General features: G+C 44.5%; 1 protein-coding gene across 1 annotated transcript in view; it reads right to left on the reverse strand.

Moving 5' to 3' along the window:
- Window positions 1-9,443: 9,443 nt before the first annotated feature.
- Window positions 9,444-14,793, reverse strand: part of OTOP1 (otopetrin 1) — a 48,422-nt gene continuing 43,072 nt past the window's right edge. Inside the window, exon 7 of the mRNA XM_010847780.1 lies at window positions 9,444-11,033. Within this exon, the coding sequence (XP_010846082.1) occupies window positions 10,863-11,033 (171 nt within the window). The 3' untranslated portion in view covers window positions 9,444-10,862. The remainder of the gene's footprint in view (window positions 11,034-14,793) is intronic.

The raw sequence follows: 14,793 nt of genomic DNA on the forward strand, positions 1-14,793 counted from the left end.
TGGGGGAGAGGGAGGGACCAGCACAAGAGGATGGAGCCGCAGAGGCCAGATCCTGAAGACCCCAACAGACCACCGTTAGGAGTTTGTGAAAAGTGAAAGTTACCCAATCATGTCCGACTCTCTGCAGCCCTGTGGACTGTAGCCCGCCAGGTTCCTCTGTCCATGGGATTCTCCAGGCAAGAATACTGGAGTGAGCTGCCATTCCCTTCTCCAGGGGATCTTCCCGATCCAGGGATCGAACCCAGGTCTCCTGCAGTACTTTCTTTTAAAAGCAACCGGAAGCCACCGAAGGGTTTTAGCGGGTGACTTAATTTGATCTACTTTTTTTTTAGACAACTTAAGTGCCTATTCCCCGTGGTGCTTCATATGTTATTAGGGCAGAGGAAACAGCACACCAGAAGTACCACCCCTTTGAGCATCAACACACTACATTCACGCTTCTCCTGCCCTTCCCCAGCGTTCGCTTGGGGTCTGCTCACTAGACCACAAGAGCACCCTCCCCACCAGCTGCCCTGACAGGTCCCACCCCAGCCTCATGCTGGGGACTCTCCTCTTGTGGGAATCCGCGGCAAAACACCCTGATCCTCCAGACCTCTCGATGGATCAAGGATGCCCCACCCCCGCCCCGGGGAGTGAGAGGTGGTGGGGGCACATGGGGGAAGCATCCTTCTTAAAACTAAATAGCTCTCTCAGCTTCCCTGTGAGAACTCAAAATCTTCCCGGTCCTCCCCTGGGACGCTGACAGCCACCTCTGACACATCGCGGGAACCCAGAGCCCTGGACAGAATCCAATCAGGGCACCTGTTACCCTAGAGGCTGGTCCCACCCCCTCACTTTGGCTTCAAAGTGCAAGCGAACTCAGAAGAAAAGGCACCAGCGCCCCCTGCTGGCCGTGCTCTTCTATGGCAACGTCCACAATCCCACTGAAGAACCAGCTGTTTCCAGCAGCGTCGCCTTCACCGCTTCACCGTTTGAACTTATGACCAAACTAGACAACATATTAAAAAGCAGAGACATTACTTTGCCAACAAAGGTCAGTCTTGTCAAAGCTATGGTTTTTCCAGTAGTCATGTGATGTGAGAGGTGGACTATAAAGAAAGCTGAGCGCCGAAGAATGGATGCTTTTAAACTGTGGTGTTGGAGAAGACTCTTGAGAGTTCCTTGGACTGCAAGGAGATCAACCAGTCCATCCTAAAGGAAATCAGTCCTGAATATTCATTGGAAGGACTGATGCTGAAGCTGAAACTCCAATACTTTGGCCACCTGATTCGAAGAACTGACTCATTGGAAAAGACCCTGATGCTGGGAAAGATTAAAGGCAGGAGGAGAAGGGGACAACGGAGGATGAGATGGTTGGATGGTATCACCAACTCAATGGACATGTTTGATTAAACTCCAGGAGTTGGTGATGGACAGGGAGGCCTGGTGTGCTGCCGTCCATGCGGTCGCAGAGTCAGACATGACTGAGCGACTGAACTGAACTGTAGCAATTTACAACTGGGCAAAAAGGGAAACATTCTTCCGTGAATGTAGCGGTCTGTACACACATCCTCAAGCAATTGTTTCATGGTTATATTCACTGAATTGCATTTCTTCATGAGATGATATGTCTAATAGAGAGGGAAATGCAACAGAGTTTTTTAAAAAGGTTTCTTGGTCCTGATGCTACAACTTCCTCATGATGCAGCTGTGAACAAAGGTTCCCTCCTTTCTAATAGAGTAGGAATTCTTATCCAGAGAGGTTAGGGAGCTTCTGAGACTTCGTAGGCAGACCCTGGAGGTGTTTGGTAAACTTGAAGTGTTATACAGTTAGGGACGCTCAAGTAGTAATTATTCCAGCTGGACTTCATGATGATATTCACCCTGGGGAGATATAAGAGGCTAATGTGCCCTCCAGATACAGACGTCTAGACAGATGCTGGTGGAAGCGATGTCTTTTGTAAGGCACACCCACGTGCCACAGGGCTAGTTGTGATCCTGGGAGTCCAACTCCAAAGGTTTTGCTCTCCCACTTGGCCTTACCAACAGCTGGGATACCCAAAAATCACAAGTTCAAATCGTCACTTGATGGATGAGCTCAAGCTGCCAAACGCACGGGCTCCTCCCCAGTCTGGTTGCAACAAGTGAGAACAGGTGAGTAAGAGGTTTTTCTGGTAACTTGACTGCCCAAGACATCAGTCCTCACAGTAAAGAACCAGGTGGGAAAACAAACCCATGTCAGGTTTCTGATAGACATGGAATCATCCCTGGGGAGCGAGTTGGGTGATGTTTACAAGCTGATGGCATTGAGCTACCCCACGTCTGGGATCTACCTGCTGCCAAGGAGACCACACAGTGGTGACCTTGACAAGGTTGATATACATTCTGGCTCATTCATTTTTCACTCCTGTATAATATTCCATTGCTGGATTAATCCATAATTTATTTATTCATACTCCTAACCGATGGCCATTTAGGCTGTTTTCAGTTTTTCCCAATGACAAGGGCTATTGCTGTGGACATTTCTGAACACATCTCCTATGTGTGACAAATACATGTGAGTGAGGGTACCTCTGGGGTACATACCCACAGAGGAGTGGTATTGCTAGACCTCAAGGAATGTGCACCTTCAGCCCTAATCAACATTACCAATTGTTCTTCAGTCTGGTGTTACCAATTTGCTCTCCTACCACCCATGTCCGTGAGTTCCCTTTCTTTCACCTCTTGCTGACAACCTTTACCAATCTGATGAATGGGAAATGCTGTCTCATTATTATTTTAATTTGTATTGTTCTCATTCTAGCCCTGAGATTTGGACACTTGTTAACTGCACACTCTGCTTCCTATTCTGGAAATTGCATTAATATCAAGGTAATGAATTTTCCTTGGTGCCTAAGCTGGTTGAGTCAGGATGCTTGACTACTCATGGGTTGAAGCTGCCTGGCTAGAATAGCCACCCCTGATGCTGTGGGCTCTTCCTGTTTAGGGGAAAGAGATGACCCATTTTTTAAGAATACTCCCAAATGCCCTGAGCCCCAGAAGACTGTGCTGACTTTTCTGAGCTCTGATGGTGCTCAGAAGAGGTACTTTGAAGGAGGTCACCTTTATCTTCATCACCTCCACCATAGTTTGGCCCCAGGTAAATAACAGGACAGGTACACAGCTCCACCCATCAACAGAAAATTGGATTAAAGATTTACTGAGCATGGCCCTGCCCATCAGAACAAGACCCAGTTTCCCCCTCAGTCAGTCTCTCCCATCAGGAAGCTTCCATAAGCCTCTTATCCTTCTCCATCAGAGGACATACAGACTGAAAACCACAATCATAGAAGACTAACCCATCTAATCAATGGGCCACAGTCTTGTCTAACTCAAGGAAACTATGGGCCATGCCATGTAGGGCCACCCAAGACAGACGGGTCATGGTGGAGAGATCTAACAAAATGTGGTCCTCTAGAGAAGAGAATGGCAAACCACTTCAGTATTCTTGCCTTGAGAACTCCATGAACAGTATGAAAAGGCAAAAAGATAGAACACTGAAAGATGAACTCTCCAGGTCAATAGGTGCCCAATATGCTACTGGAGATCAGTGGAGAAATAACTCCAGAGAAAATGAAGAGATGGAGCCAAAGCAAAAAAAAACAAAAACAAAAAACACCCAGTTGTGGATGTGACTGGTGATGGAAGCAAGGTCCGATGCTGTAAAGAGCAATATTGCATAGGAACCTGGAATGTTAGGTCCATGAATCAAAGCAAATTGGAAGTGGTCAAACAGGAGATGGCAAGAGTGAACATCAATATTTTAGGAATCAGCAAACTAATCTGGACTGGAATGGGTGAATTTAATTCAGATGACCGTTATATCTGCTACTGTGGGCAAGAATCCTTAGAAGAAATGGAGTAGCCATCATAGTCAACAGAAGAGTCCAAAATGCAGTACTTGGATGCAATCTCAAAAATGACAGAATAAACTCTGTTCATTTCAAAGGCAAACCACTCAGTATCACAGTAATCCAAGACTATGCCCCAACCAGTAATGCTGAAGAAGCTGAAGTTGAACAGTTCTATGAAGACCTACAAGACCTTCTAGAACTAACACCCAAAAAAGATATCCTTTTCACTATAGGGAACTGGAATTCAAAAGTAGGAAGTCAGGAAACACCTGGAGTAACAGGCAAATTTGGCCTTGGAGTACAGAATGAAGCAGGGCAAAGGCTAATAGAGTTTTGTCAAGAGAACACACTGGTCATAGCAAACACCCTCTTCCAACAACATAAGAGAAGACCCTACACATGGACATCATCAGATGGTCAACACCAAAATCAGTTTGATTATATTCTTTTCAGCCAAAGATGGAGACGCTCTATACAGTGAGCAAAAACAAGACTGGGGGCTGACTGTGGCTCAGACCATGAACTCCTTATTGCCAAATTCAGACTTAAATTGAAGAAAGTAGGGAAAACCACTAGACCACTCAGGTATGACCTAAGCCAAATCCCTTACGATTATACTGTGTTGACATAGATTCAAGGGATTAGATCTGATAGACAGAGTGCCTGAAGAACTATGGACCGAGGTTCATGATATTGTACAGGAGGCAGGGATCAAGACCAAGATCAAGATCCAAGAATAAGAAATGCAAAAAGGCAAAATGGCTGTCTGAGGATGCCTTACAAATAGCTGTGAATAGAAGAGAAGCAAAAGGCAAAGGACAAAAGGAAAGATATACTCATCTGAATGCAGAGTTCCAAAGAACAGCAAAGAGATAAGAAAGCCTTCCTCAGTGATCAGTGCAAAGAAATAGAGGAAAACAATAGAATGGGAAAGACTAGAGATCTCTTCAAGAAAATTAGAGATACCAAGGGAATATTTCATTCAAAGATGGGCTCAATAAAGGACAGATTATATGGACCTAACAGAAGCAAAAGATATTAAGAAGAGGTGGCAAGAATACACAGAAGAATTTTACAAAAAAATCATCATTACCCAGATAATCACAATGGTGTGATCACTCACCTAGAGCCAGACATTCTGGAATGGGAAGTCAAGTGGGCCTTAGGAAGCATCACTAGGTACAAAGTTAGTGGAGGGGATGGAATTCCAGTTGAGCTATTTCAAATCCTGAAAGATGATGCTGTGAAAGTGCTGCACTCAATGTGTCAGCAAATTTGGAAAACTCAGCAGTGGCCTCAGGACTGAAAAAGGTCAGTTTTCATTCCAATCCCAAAGAAAGGCAATGCCAAAGAATGCTCAAACTACCACACAATTGCACTCATCTCACACACTAGTAAAGTAATGCTCAAAATTCTCCAAGTCAGTGTTCAACAGTACATTGCTGGGAGCAAGCTCCGCCCGTGGCAAAGGTCATGAGGAAGGAGGCTTGGCATAGGCAAAGGCGGGATCGAGCCTCAGGAGTCCCCCTGGAAATTCTCGAGCATCTACCCCCAAAACCAGAGTCTGCCTACTTTCTGCTTTGTGCTTTCACCTACACCTCTGAGTTTAGACTTTATGGGGGGCTGTCCCCCACTACCTCTCTCTGAAAAAAGAGTTAGCTTACAGCTCCAGTTAATAATTCCTGGGTGTGACAGTGTTTCAACCTACAAACTTCTTTGGAAATCCTCTAGCCTGCCTAAATAGGTTTTTCCAGCCACATGTGATTGTTCAGAGCCTCCCAACTGTGAGAGGCAGGAGATGTTCTAAACTGTCTAAACACAGATTCCTTTGAGTAGTTAAAAGATTGATTAGAAATTGTATTGGTGAAGGGTTTTTCACTTGTTGGGCCAATGTTTGCTGCTAAGTCTCCATATCCCTTACCTACTGTGTCCTTGGCGGTGTATTGATTGATATAATGGGTGTATAGAAATGTAAGTAGTAGCCTCAATGTTTGTAACCTTGGACCCTTAATTCTTTTCTTGATTGAGCCCACCTCACCTTTGCCCTATAGGAATGCAACTTTATCCAATGCTTTTTGGAGGCTGGCGCCTGACTTTAGAATAATCACCTTTAGAGAAAAATAAGTTTCTTAAAATGTTAACAGGCCTCCTGGCCAGAAGATGATGTAAATCACCTAAACTTTTGCATATGATAAGTTTGAAAGCCTGGCTTCGATTAGGATCAGGAACTGCTCTCCTTACATGACTCTACCCCTTCCCCCATTATCCTCTATGCACAACTTAAGGTATAAAAACTACTTTGGAAAATAAAGTGCGGGCCTTGTTCACCGAAACTTGGTCTCCCCATGTCATTCTTTCTTTCTCCTTCTGGCTGAATTTTTCCTCTGAGGCGGGGAAGCTCATCAAGCCTACTAATTTTGCCTGGGCTTCTAAGATCTGACCGGGGAGGCCTTAGTGTCTCCTCTCCTTTGGGAGAACGGCAGGACGCCTGCGGCCTTCGTAGGTGATGTTAATTCCCTGCTTTGGAATTTTATTCAGCCTCTTTTCTTCACTGAATTTCTTCGCTGAGCTATCCTTATTTCACCACTCTTTATATCCTTAATTAAAGTTTAATTAAGCAGTTGTTTCCTGATCCCTGCCGACACCGTCTCTCCTTCGAATACCCTGGATCAGCCGGGGCTGGACCCCAGCAGTACATGAACTGTGAACTTCCAGATGTTTGAGCTGGATTTACAAAAGGCAGGGGAACCAGAGATCAAATTGCCAACATCCGTTGGATCATAGAAAAAACAAGAGCGTTCCAGAAAAACATCTACTTCTGCTTTATTAACTATGCTAAAGACTTCGACTGTGTGGATTACAACAAACTGTGGAAAATTTTGAAAGAGACGGGAATACCAGACCACTTGACCTGCCTCTTGAGAAATCTGTATGCAGATCAGGAAGCAGCGGTTAGAACTGGACACGGAGCAACAGACTGGTTCCAAATCGGGAGAGGAGTATGTCAAGGCTGTATATTGTCACCCTGCTTATTTAACTTCTATGCAGAGTACATCATGAGAAACGTTGGACTGGAAGAAACACAAGCTGGAATCAAGATTGCCGAGAGAAATATCAATAACCTCAGATATGCAGATGACAGCAGTCTTATGGCAGAAAGTGAAGAGGAACTAAAGAGCATCTTGATGAAGGTGAAAGAGGAGGGTGAAAAAGCTGGCTTAAAACTCAACATTCAGAAAACTAAAATCATGGTATTGAATCCCATCACTTTATGGCAAATAGATGGGGAAACAATGGAAACAGTGACAGACTTTATTTTCTTGGCTCCAAAATCTTTGCCGATGGTGACTGCAGCCATAAAATTAAAAGATGCTTGCTCCTTGGAAGGAAAGTTATGACCAACCTAGACAGCGTATTAAAATCAGAGACGTTACTTTGCCAACAAGGTCTGTGTTGTCAAAGCTATGGTTTTTCCAGTAGTCATGTATGGATGTGAGAGATGGACCATAAAGAAAGCTGAGTGCTGAAGAACTGATACTTTTGAGCTGTGGTGTTGGAAAAGACTCTTGAGAGTCCCTTGGACAGCAAGGAGATCCAACCAGTCCATCCTAAAGGAAATCAGTCCTGAATATTCATTTGAAGGACTGATGCTGAAGCTGAAACTCCAATACTTTAGCCACCTGATGCGAAGAATTGACTCATTGGAAAAGACCCTGATGCTGGGAAAGATTGAAGGCGGGAGGAGAAGGGGATGACAGAGGATGAGATGGCTGGATGGCATCACCGACTCAATGGACATGAGTTTGAGTAAACTCCGGAAGTTGGTGATGGACAGTGAGGCCTGGTGTGCTACAATCCATGGGGTCGCAAACAGTCGGACACGACTGAGCAACTGAACTGAACTGAGCTGAACTAATAGTATTCTGTGTCTACCTCAAAACCACCAAGCCTGGACCAGTTGTTCCCAGCACTACTGTGATTCCCTGTATCTCTTGGCAGGGCTTAAAACCCACAGGCTGGGGCCCTAGGGCTGTACTGGTGGATACTGATAGAACAGGGAGAAATCAATGTCAACCGAAATGGGATCCCTTGGAGAAACCAGCATTCACATAGGGTCATCTCACATAGGATCATTTACCAATATGCCCAGAGACTCAGGAGAAGATGCTTGCCAAGGTGTCATTTATAAAAGCAAAGAAACAAGCAAGCAAACCACATAAATGTCTCTAAGTGTCCAACATCAGGGTTTGACTAAATCAGCTATGGCACAGCCCTCCAAGGAATGTACTTTGAAGCTGTCTAAAGTTATGTTACAGAAGAGAACACAGTGTCTAGGAATGCCCTTCAGGAGTGTCTACATGAGGTCCATGGGCTCCTAAGATGCTTCTGGAAAATGATCGGCATCACCTGAGATGTTTATTTAAGCATCCAGGACCGAACCCCAGCCCAGTGGAAGCTGACCTTTCACTGAGGAGGCAGGAATCCTAATAGACGCCCAAAATGACTCTAATGCACTCAACCGTGTGAGAATATGTGCCATGGGAACCCTGAAATACCCTGGTGTCTTAAGATTTAAAAAGCAAGTCACATGCAAATACAACACGTATAAAAACAGTACTGTTTGCACTTGTGTGAGTGCATATGTGAGTCTATGTGCAATAATGGGTACCCAGGTACCAAAAATTAACAGCAATTACCTCTAGATCGCAAATTCTCAACCCAGGGACTATTAACAATTGGAGCCAGACAATTCTTTGTGATGGAGGCAGTCGGGTGCGAACCTCTTTCCCGGCCTCTACCCATGAGTTGCCAGTAACGCCCCCTGTTGCTGAATGCAAAAGCAAGTGCAGAACGAGAAGTACCGTTTATGCTGTGGCTCTTTGTTCACAAGTTTGTCTCCCGCACCAGACTCTTGAGATTGAAATAGAATATCTAGACATTTCTCTGCTTGAGTCGGTTTTATAATTTCTGTAGCACTAGAAATTTACCACTCAAGACGTCCCCTAGTCACTTATGCTGTTTATCTGACTTTGTTGTTGCTCAGTTGCTAAATCGTGTCTGGCTCCTTTGCGACCCCATGGACTGTAGCCCACCAGGCTCCTCTGTCCATGCGATTTCCTAGACAAGAATACTGGAGTGGGTTGAAGAATACTGGAGCTCTCCTCCAGGGGATCTGCCCAACCCAGGGATTGAACCCAAGTTGCTTACATCTCTTGCATTGGCAGGTGGGTTCTTTACCACTGAGCCACCTGGGACATGCCAGGGTACACACCAGTATACTAAAGAGGAAGACATAACGCCCCCTAGTGGTTAACAAAAATGTCTCTAGACGTTGCCCAAATTGCCTTGGAAGGCAAGATCATCCACAGTTGAGAATCACCGCTGTAGATGGAAATTATAACAGATAATGTTTTACTTTGTTTTTTAGTATCTCTGCCCATTACTTCGTTTTTTCTAAAATTAATATAAAGTATTTCAGTCATGTAAAAATTTGAGTGTTTCTTAATGTCCCACACTCTGTGCTGTCAAAAAAGAAAAAAACACTCAGATGAAAAGATGTTCACATTAGTATTTACAGTAAGTAGACTGATTTTATTATGACTTTAAAAGACTTAAGAAAAAGCATATACAAATCCATCCCAAATGTCACTATTCCTTCAGAGGCTTTAAACTATTTATAACCTTTAGATAAGCATCTCGATTTTAAGAATATATCTTAAAGAAGCAATCCTAAATATAAAAACTGTTTTACATACATGGTTGATTTTTGCAGAGTCACTTATAAAAACAAAAAGTTATAAACACTCTAAAACCAATAGTAAGGAAAATGAAATTAATTACAGTGCTTGATAGACTAAAACATGAAAATGATATTTACAAAGAGTTTATAACAATGAGGGGAGAAGGTTAAAGCCATATTGTTAAGTGAGGGGAAACGCATACAAAATTGAATATGTTGCATATCACTAGCAAGTATAACAAAACAGCAATAAAAAGAATCCTTTGCTTTCAAACAACTAAAAGAAACACATCAATCAAGTTGTTAGAAAAACGACTGTCAAGATCTTTGTCTTTAATTTTCTATCTACATGAGATGGCAGGTGTTCACTAAACTTATTGTGATAAGCATTTTATAGTGTATGTAAGTCAAATAATTAATGTATACCTTAATACAGTACTGTATGTCAATCACATCTCAATAAAACTGGGGAAAATGTCTATTAAACATTTAAAATGATTGTCAATTTTAAATATTATTATTAATTAAACATCCTAGGTGATTTTTCTCTCTCTATTCTTCTGAAATATCCACATTTTCTAAAATAGGCCTATATATCTTTATAGTGAGAGGAAGACAGTAAAGATGTATTTTTTTAAAAACTTCAGAACAATTACAATGAAAATGTGCCAAACTTTCAGGTGAGAAATATGTCTTTATATTGATTTATACACAGTTTTCCATCCAGATGATAAAATAACTTTGTTCAAAAAATTAGACATAAAATATTTAAAAATTAAAAATCTTCAAAAGTACAATATAAAATAAGTGGAATTGTAGCTGCATTCACAGTTCTGAGAAGGGTAAAATTTAAGGGTGATTAGACTATCCAGATGGTCAGAAAAAGACTGTATATTGTAACACAATAACAGAAAGCAATTTTAATGAAAAACAAACTGGATATATATTTTTTCAACCTGCAACCACATTCTTTGGAAACAAAGGATCTCATTTTGAAGGATATCAAATTTGGGTTTGATTAGAATTAACTAACCAAGGGCAGATTTCAGCCACCTCATCGATTTTGATCTAACTCGTTTACACTCATCCAGGGTGACGGGCAATTCCAGCTCATGGGAAAAGCAATTATCACAGACAAAAGGGGCCCCTCTCTCATCTGTAAGGCAATATTTGCCCGACCTTGCCATTCCCAGGTGGCTCCACCGAATTCTCTTGTTAGCGCTCCCCTCCGTCTCTGATGTGGACACAGATTATATCTTACAATAGACCTCGAAGAGGGAGGCAGCTGCGTGCATTCGGTAGAAAATAGAAAAGGGCATGGCCAGGTTGACCACAATTATCCAGGGTTCAAAGCCAAAGACAATTTCCTCCAATCCGTTGTCATACTCAGGGCGGCAGCCAAAGGCGGGAGGGATCCAGAGCTGCAAGAGAAGAGGAGACGGTCCCAGAGGCTGCCAGGGGTCCCACACGAACCCTGGTGCTGACCTGGACTCAGGGAAACCGAATCACACACGACAGAGCCAAACAGCCCCCACCCATTGTCTCCCATCTCCATGCAGCCTGCCAGTGCATTGAGCCCCAATTCGGCATGAACACTCTTCAAACTCACCTGCTTCTCTCCATCCTCATAGCCCTCACCTTGGTCTAGTCCCTGGTCCTTGGTCTCCCCACCTGGACTGCTGCAAAGCCTCCCAAGAACCCCCACTCCAGGGGGCACCTTCAATCCATCTCCCTGCAACCCCCACAATTTGTCTGCAGGGATGATCTTTATAAAGCACACATCTGACCTTGTCACTCCTCTGCGGGTCACTCACCAAGGCTCCGTATGCCTTCAGGAGAAAGTCCAAATCTCCTCAATAACTAGACACCTGTCCACGTCTTCACGTCCTTTATCACTCATTTCATTCTGCCCCACCAGACTGTGCACAGCCCCCAAATATGCCTTTTTTCCCCAATCTTCAGGGCTTTGCTCCTGCCTCTTCCTCTATCAGGGACTCCTTCTTCTGCTAAGTCCTACGTTCTTCCAAGTCTGGAGACACCTCCCCTTGCAGGAAGCCCTCCTCGATCTAACCTGTCAGGCAGGAACTTCCTCTGTCTCCCCACAGCCCCACCATGTTTTCCCACAGTGGTGCTCCCTATTTTTACACACCCATCTGTACATATCACCATTGGTGCTTGCAGATCCTGGGCCCACAGGTCTGGGCTGATGGTCTTTTTTTCTGGCTTGTCCTTGGCTTAGAAAGACAGCCTAGGCCCTGCCCACATCCTCCTGACCAGGGGGAGAAGCACTGCCTTGGAGCCAGCCGTGGGTTTCTGCCACATACAGACTATGATTTAACCTCTCCAAGCCTTGGTTTCCTCATCTGTAAAATGGGAATACTAACACCTGTATCAGGGGGCTCAGATGAGAATAAGATGGCACCTAAATCTGCAAAACATAGAGCAATAACCTATTATATTTGTTGCTCATGGAACCTATACCTTGGTTCCTCCTTCTCAGCCTTCCTGTTCCAGCTTCTCCTCCACCTCCCCTTAAATTCTCAGGCTCCTAGACCTGCTTCTCTCTCACACTGACACTTCTGCAACTTCCTCCATCCCCACACTGTGGCAGGCAGCCTCTCAGGTGACCCCCTGCAAAGGTCCCACGTGGAGCCCCCTCCAAAGCTGTGAGTTGGACTCATCCAAAAGAATATGACACCAGTCATGGGATGTCACTACTGAGGTTAGGTTACAAAAGGACTCTGGAGTCCATCTTGCTCACCCCCTCCCACAAGAATGGAAGCCAGCTGCCACGTGAGCCACCAGAGGAAACTGGCTGCCATGTGAGCCATAAGAGGAAGCCAGATTCCACGTGAGCCACCCTATGGAGAGGCCACGTAGCCAGGAACTGTGGGCAGGTGAGTCTCAGGCTCACAGCCAGCAAGGATCTCAAACCCTCAGCCCAACAACTCACCAGGAACTGAGTCCACATATATGAGCCACATAAACTCACAGCTGCATACATGAATTTAGAAACAGACCCCTTTCTCCCAAAAAACCAAGCCAGGAAATGACTGCAGCCCCAGCAGACAGTTTGACTACAGCCTGTGAGGGACCCAGAGTAGAGTCACCCAGCTAAGCCACGCTCAGCTTCCTGACCCAGAACAGCTGTGCAATGATAAACGTCTGCTGTGTTAAGTTGCTGAGTTGGGGGTCATTTCTTACCCAGCAGTGGGTAACTGATACAAGTGACTTTCATTCACATCTCCACACAGAAACCTCTCAGGCTTCTATCTCTAGCCCTGGGTTCTGGGTTCTGGGTCCTTAGAAGTATTCCTCCCACGCCAGCTGGTTCTTCTCACCTCCTTGGCTGGCTCCTCTTCCTTTGCTGTCTCTCAGTGTTGGCTGGTCCCAGGGCTCATTGATTCCCGGGTCCTCTCTTCCCTACACCCGTGACCCCAGTGATCTCACCCAGTCCAGGTTGTAAACACCAGCTGTGGGCCCACAACTTCCCAATCCAAATCACCAGCCTGGTCCACCCTCGGAATTCCAGGCTCATATATCTCACAGGCTACTCAGCTGTCTACAACGTATCTCAAACTCAACATTACAGTCCCATTTCTCCCCATCTCCTCGGCAACACCTTCTTCCCAAGGGCTCAACAAAACTCCAGTGTCATCCTGGTATTCTGATTCACTCTCATAACCACCCGCCTACCATCTGATCCATCAGTAAATCTTGACGACTCTGCCTCCAAAACAGCACCCTCAATCCACTGCCGGGAGCCAGCGTGAGGAGCTCCGCCCATGGCAAAGGTCATGAGGAAGGAGGCTCAGCACACGCAAAGGTGGGATTGAGCCTCAGGAGTCTCCCTGGAAATTCTCGAGCATCTACCCCCAAAACCAGAGTCTGCCTACTTTCTGTTCTGTGCTCTCACCTACACCTCTGACTTTACGGGGGCTGTCCCTCACTACCTCTCTCTGAAAAAAGAGTTAGCTTACAGCTCCAGTTAATATTTCCTGGGTGTGATAGTGTTTCAACCTACAAACTCCTTTGGAAGTCCTCTAGCCTGCCTGAATAGGTTTTTCCAGCCATATGTGATTGCTCAGAGCCTCCCAACTGTGAGAGGCATGAGATGTTCTAAACTGTCTAAATATAGATTCCTTTGAGCAGTTAAAAGATTGATTAGAAATTGTATTGGTGAAGGGTTTTTCACTTGTTGGGCCAATGTTTGTTACTAAGTTTCCATATCCCTTACCTGCTGTGTCCCTGGCAGTGTACTGATTAATATAATTGGTGTATAGGAATGTAAGTAGTAGCTTTAATGTTTGTAACCTTGGACCCTTGAGTTAATTCTTTTTCTTGTTATAGCCCACCACACCTTTGCCCTATAGGAATGCAACTTTATCTAATGCTTCTGGAGGGTGGCGCCTGACTAATCACCTTTAGAGAAAAACAAGTTTTCTGAAGAAAGGGTCTTAAAATGTTAATAGGCCTCCAGGCCAGAAGATGATGTAAATCACCTAAACTTTTGCATATGATGGCAATGCCAAAGAGTGCTCAAACTACCGCACAATTGCACTCACCTCATACGCTAGTAAAGTAATGCTCAAAATTCTCCAAGCCAGGCTTCAGCAATATGTGAACTGTGAACTTCCAGGTGTTCAAGCTGGTTTTAGAAAAGGCAGAGGAACCAGAGACCAAATTGCCACCATCTGCTGGATCATGGAAAAAGCAAGAGAGTTCCAGAAAAACATCTATTTCTGCTTTATTGACTATGCCAAAGCCTTTGACTGTGTGGATCACAATAAACTGTGGGAAATTCTGAAAGAGATGGGACTACCAGACCACCTGATCTGCCTCTTGAGAAATTTGTATGCAGGTCAGGAAGCAACAGTTAGAACTGGACATGAAACAACAGACTGGTTCCAAATAGGAAAAGGAGTTCATCAAGGCTGTATATTGTCACCCTGTTTATTTAACTTCTATGCAGAGTACATCATGAGAAATGCTGGCCTGGAAGAAGCCCAAGCTGGAATCAAGATTGCTGGGAGAAATATCAATAACCTCAGATATGCAGATGATACCACCCTTATGGCAGAAAGTGAAGAGGAACTCAAAAGCCTCTTGATGAAAGTGAAAGTGGAGAGTGAAAAAGTAGGCTTAAAGCTCAACATTCAGAAAACGAAGATCATGGCATCT

Source organism: Bison bison, unplaced genomic scaffold, assembly GCF_000754665.1.
Source record: "Bison bison bison isolate TAMUID 2011002044 unplaced genomic scaffold, Bison_UMD1.0 scf7180017864255, whole genome shotgun sequence".
In the NCBI taxonomy this organism is placed as follows: Eukaryota; Metazoa; Chordata; class Mammalia; order Artiodactyla; family Bovidae; genus Bison; species Bison bison.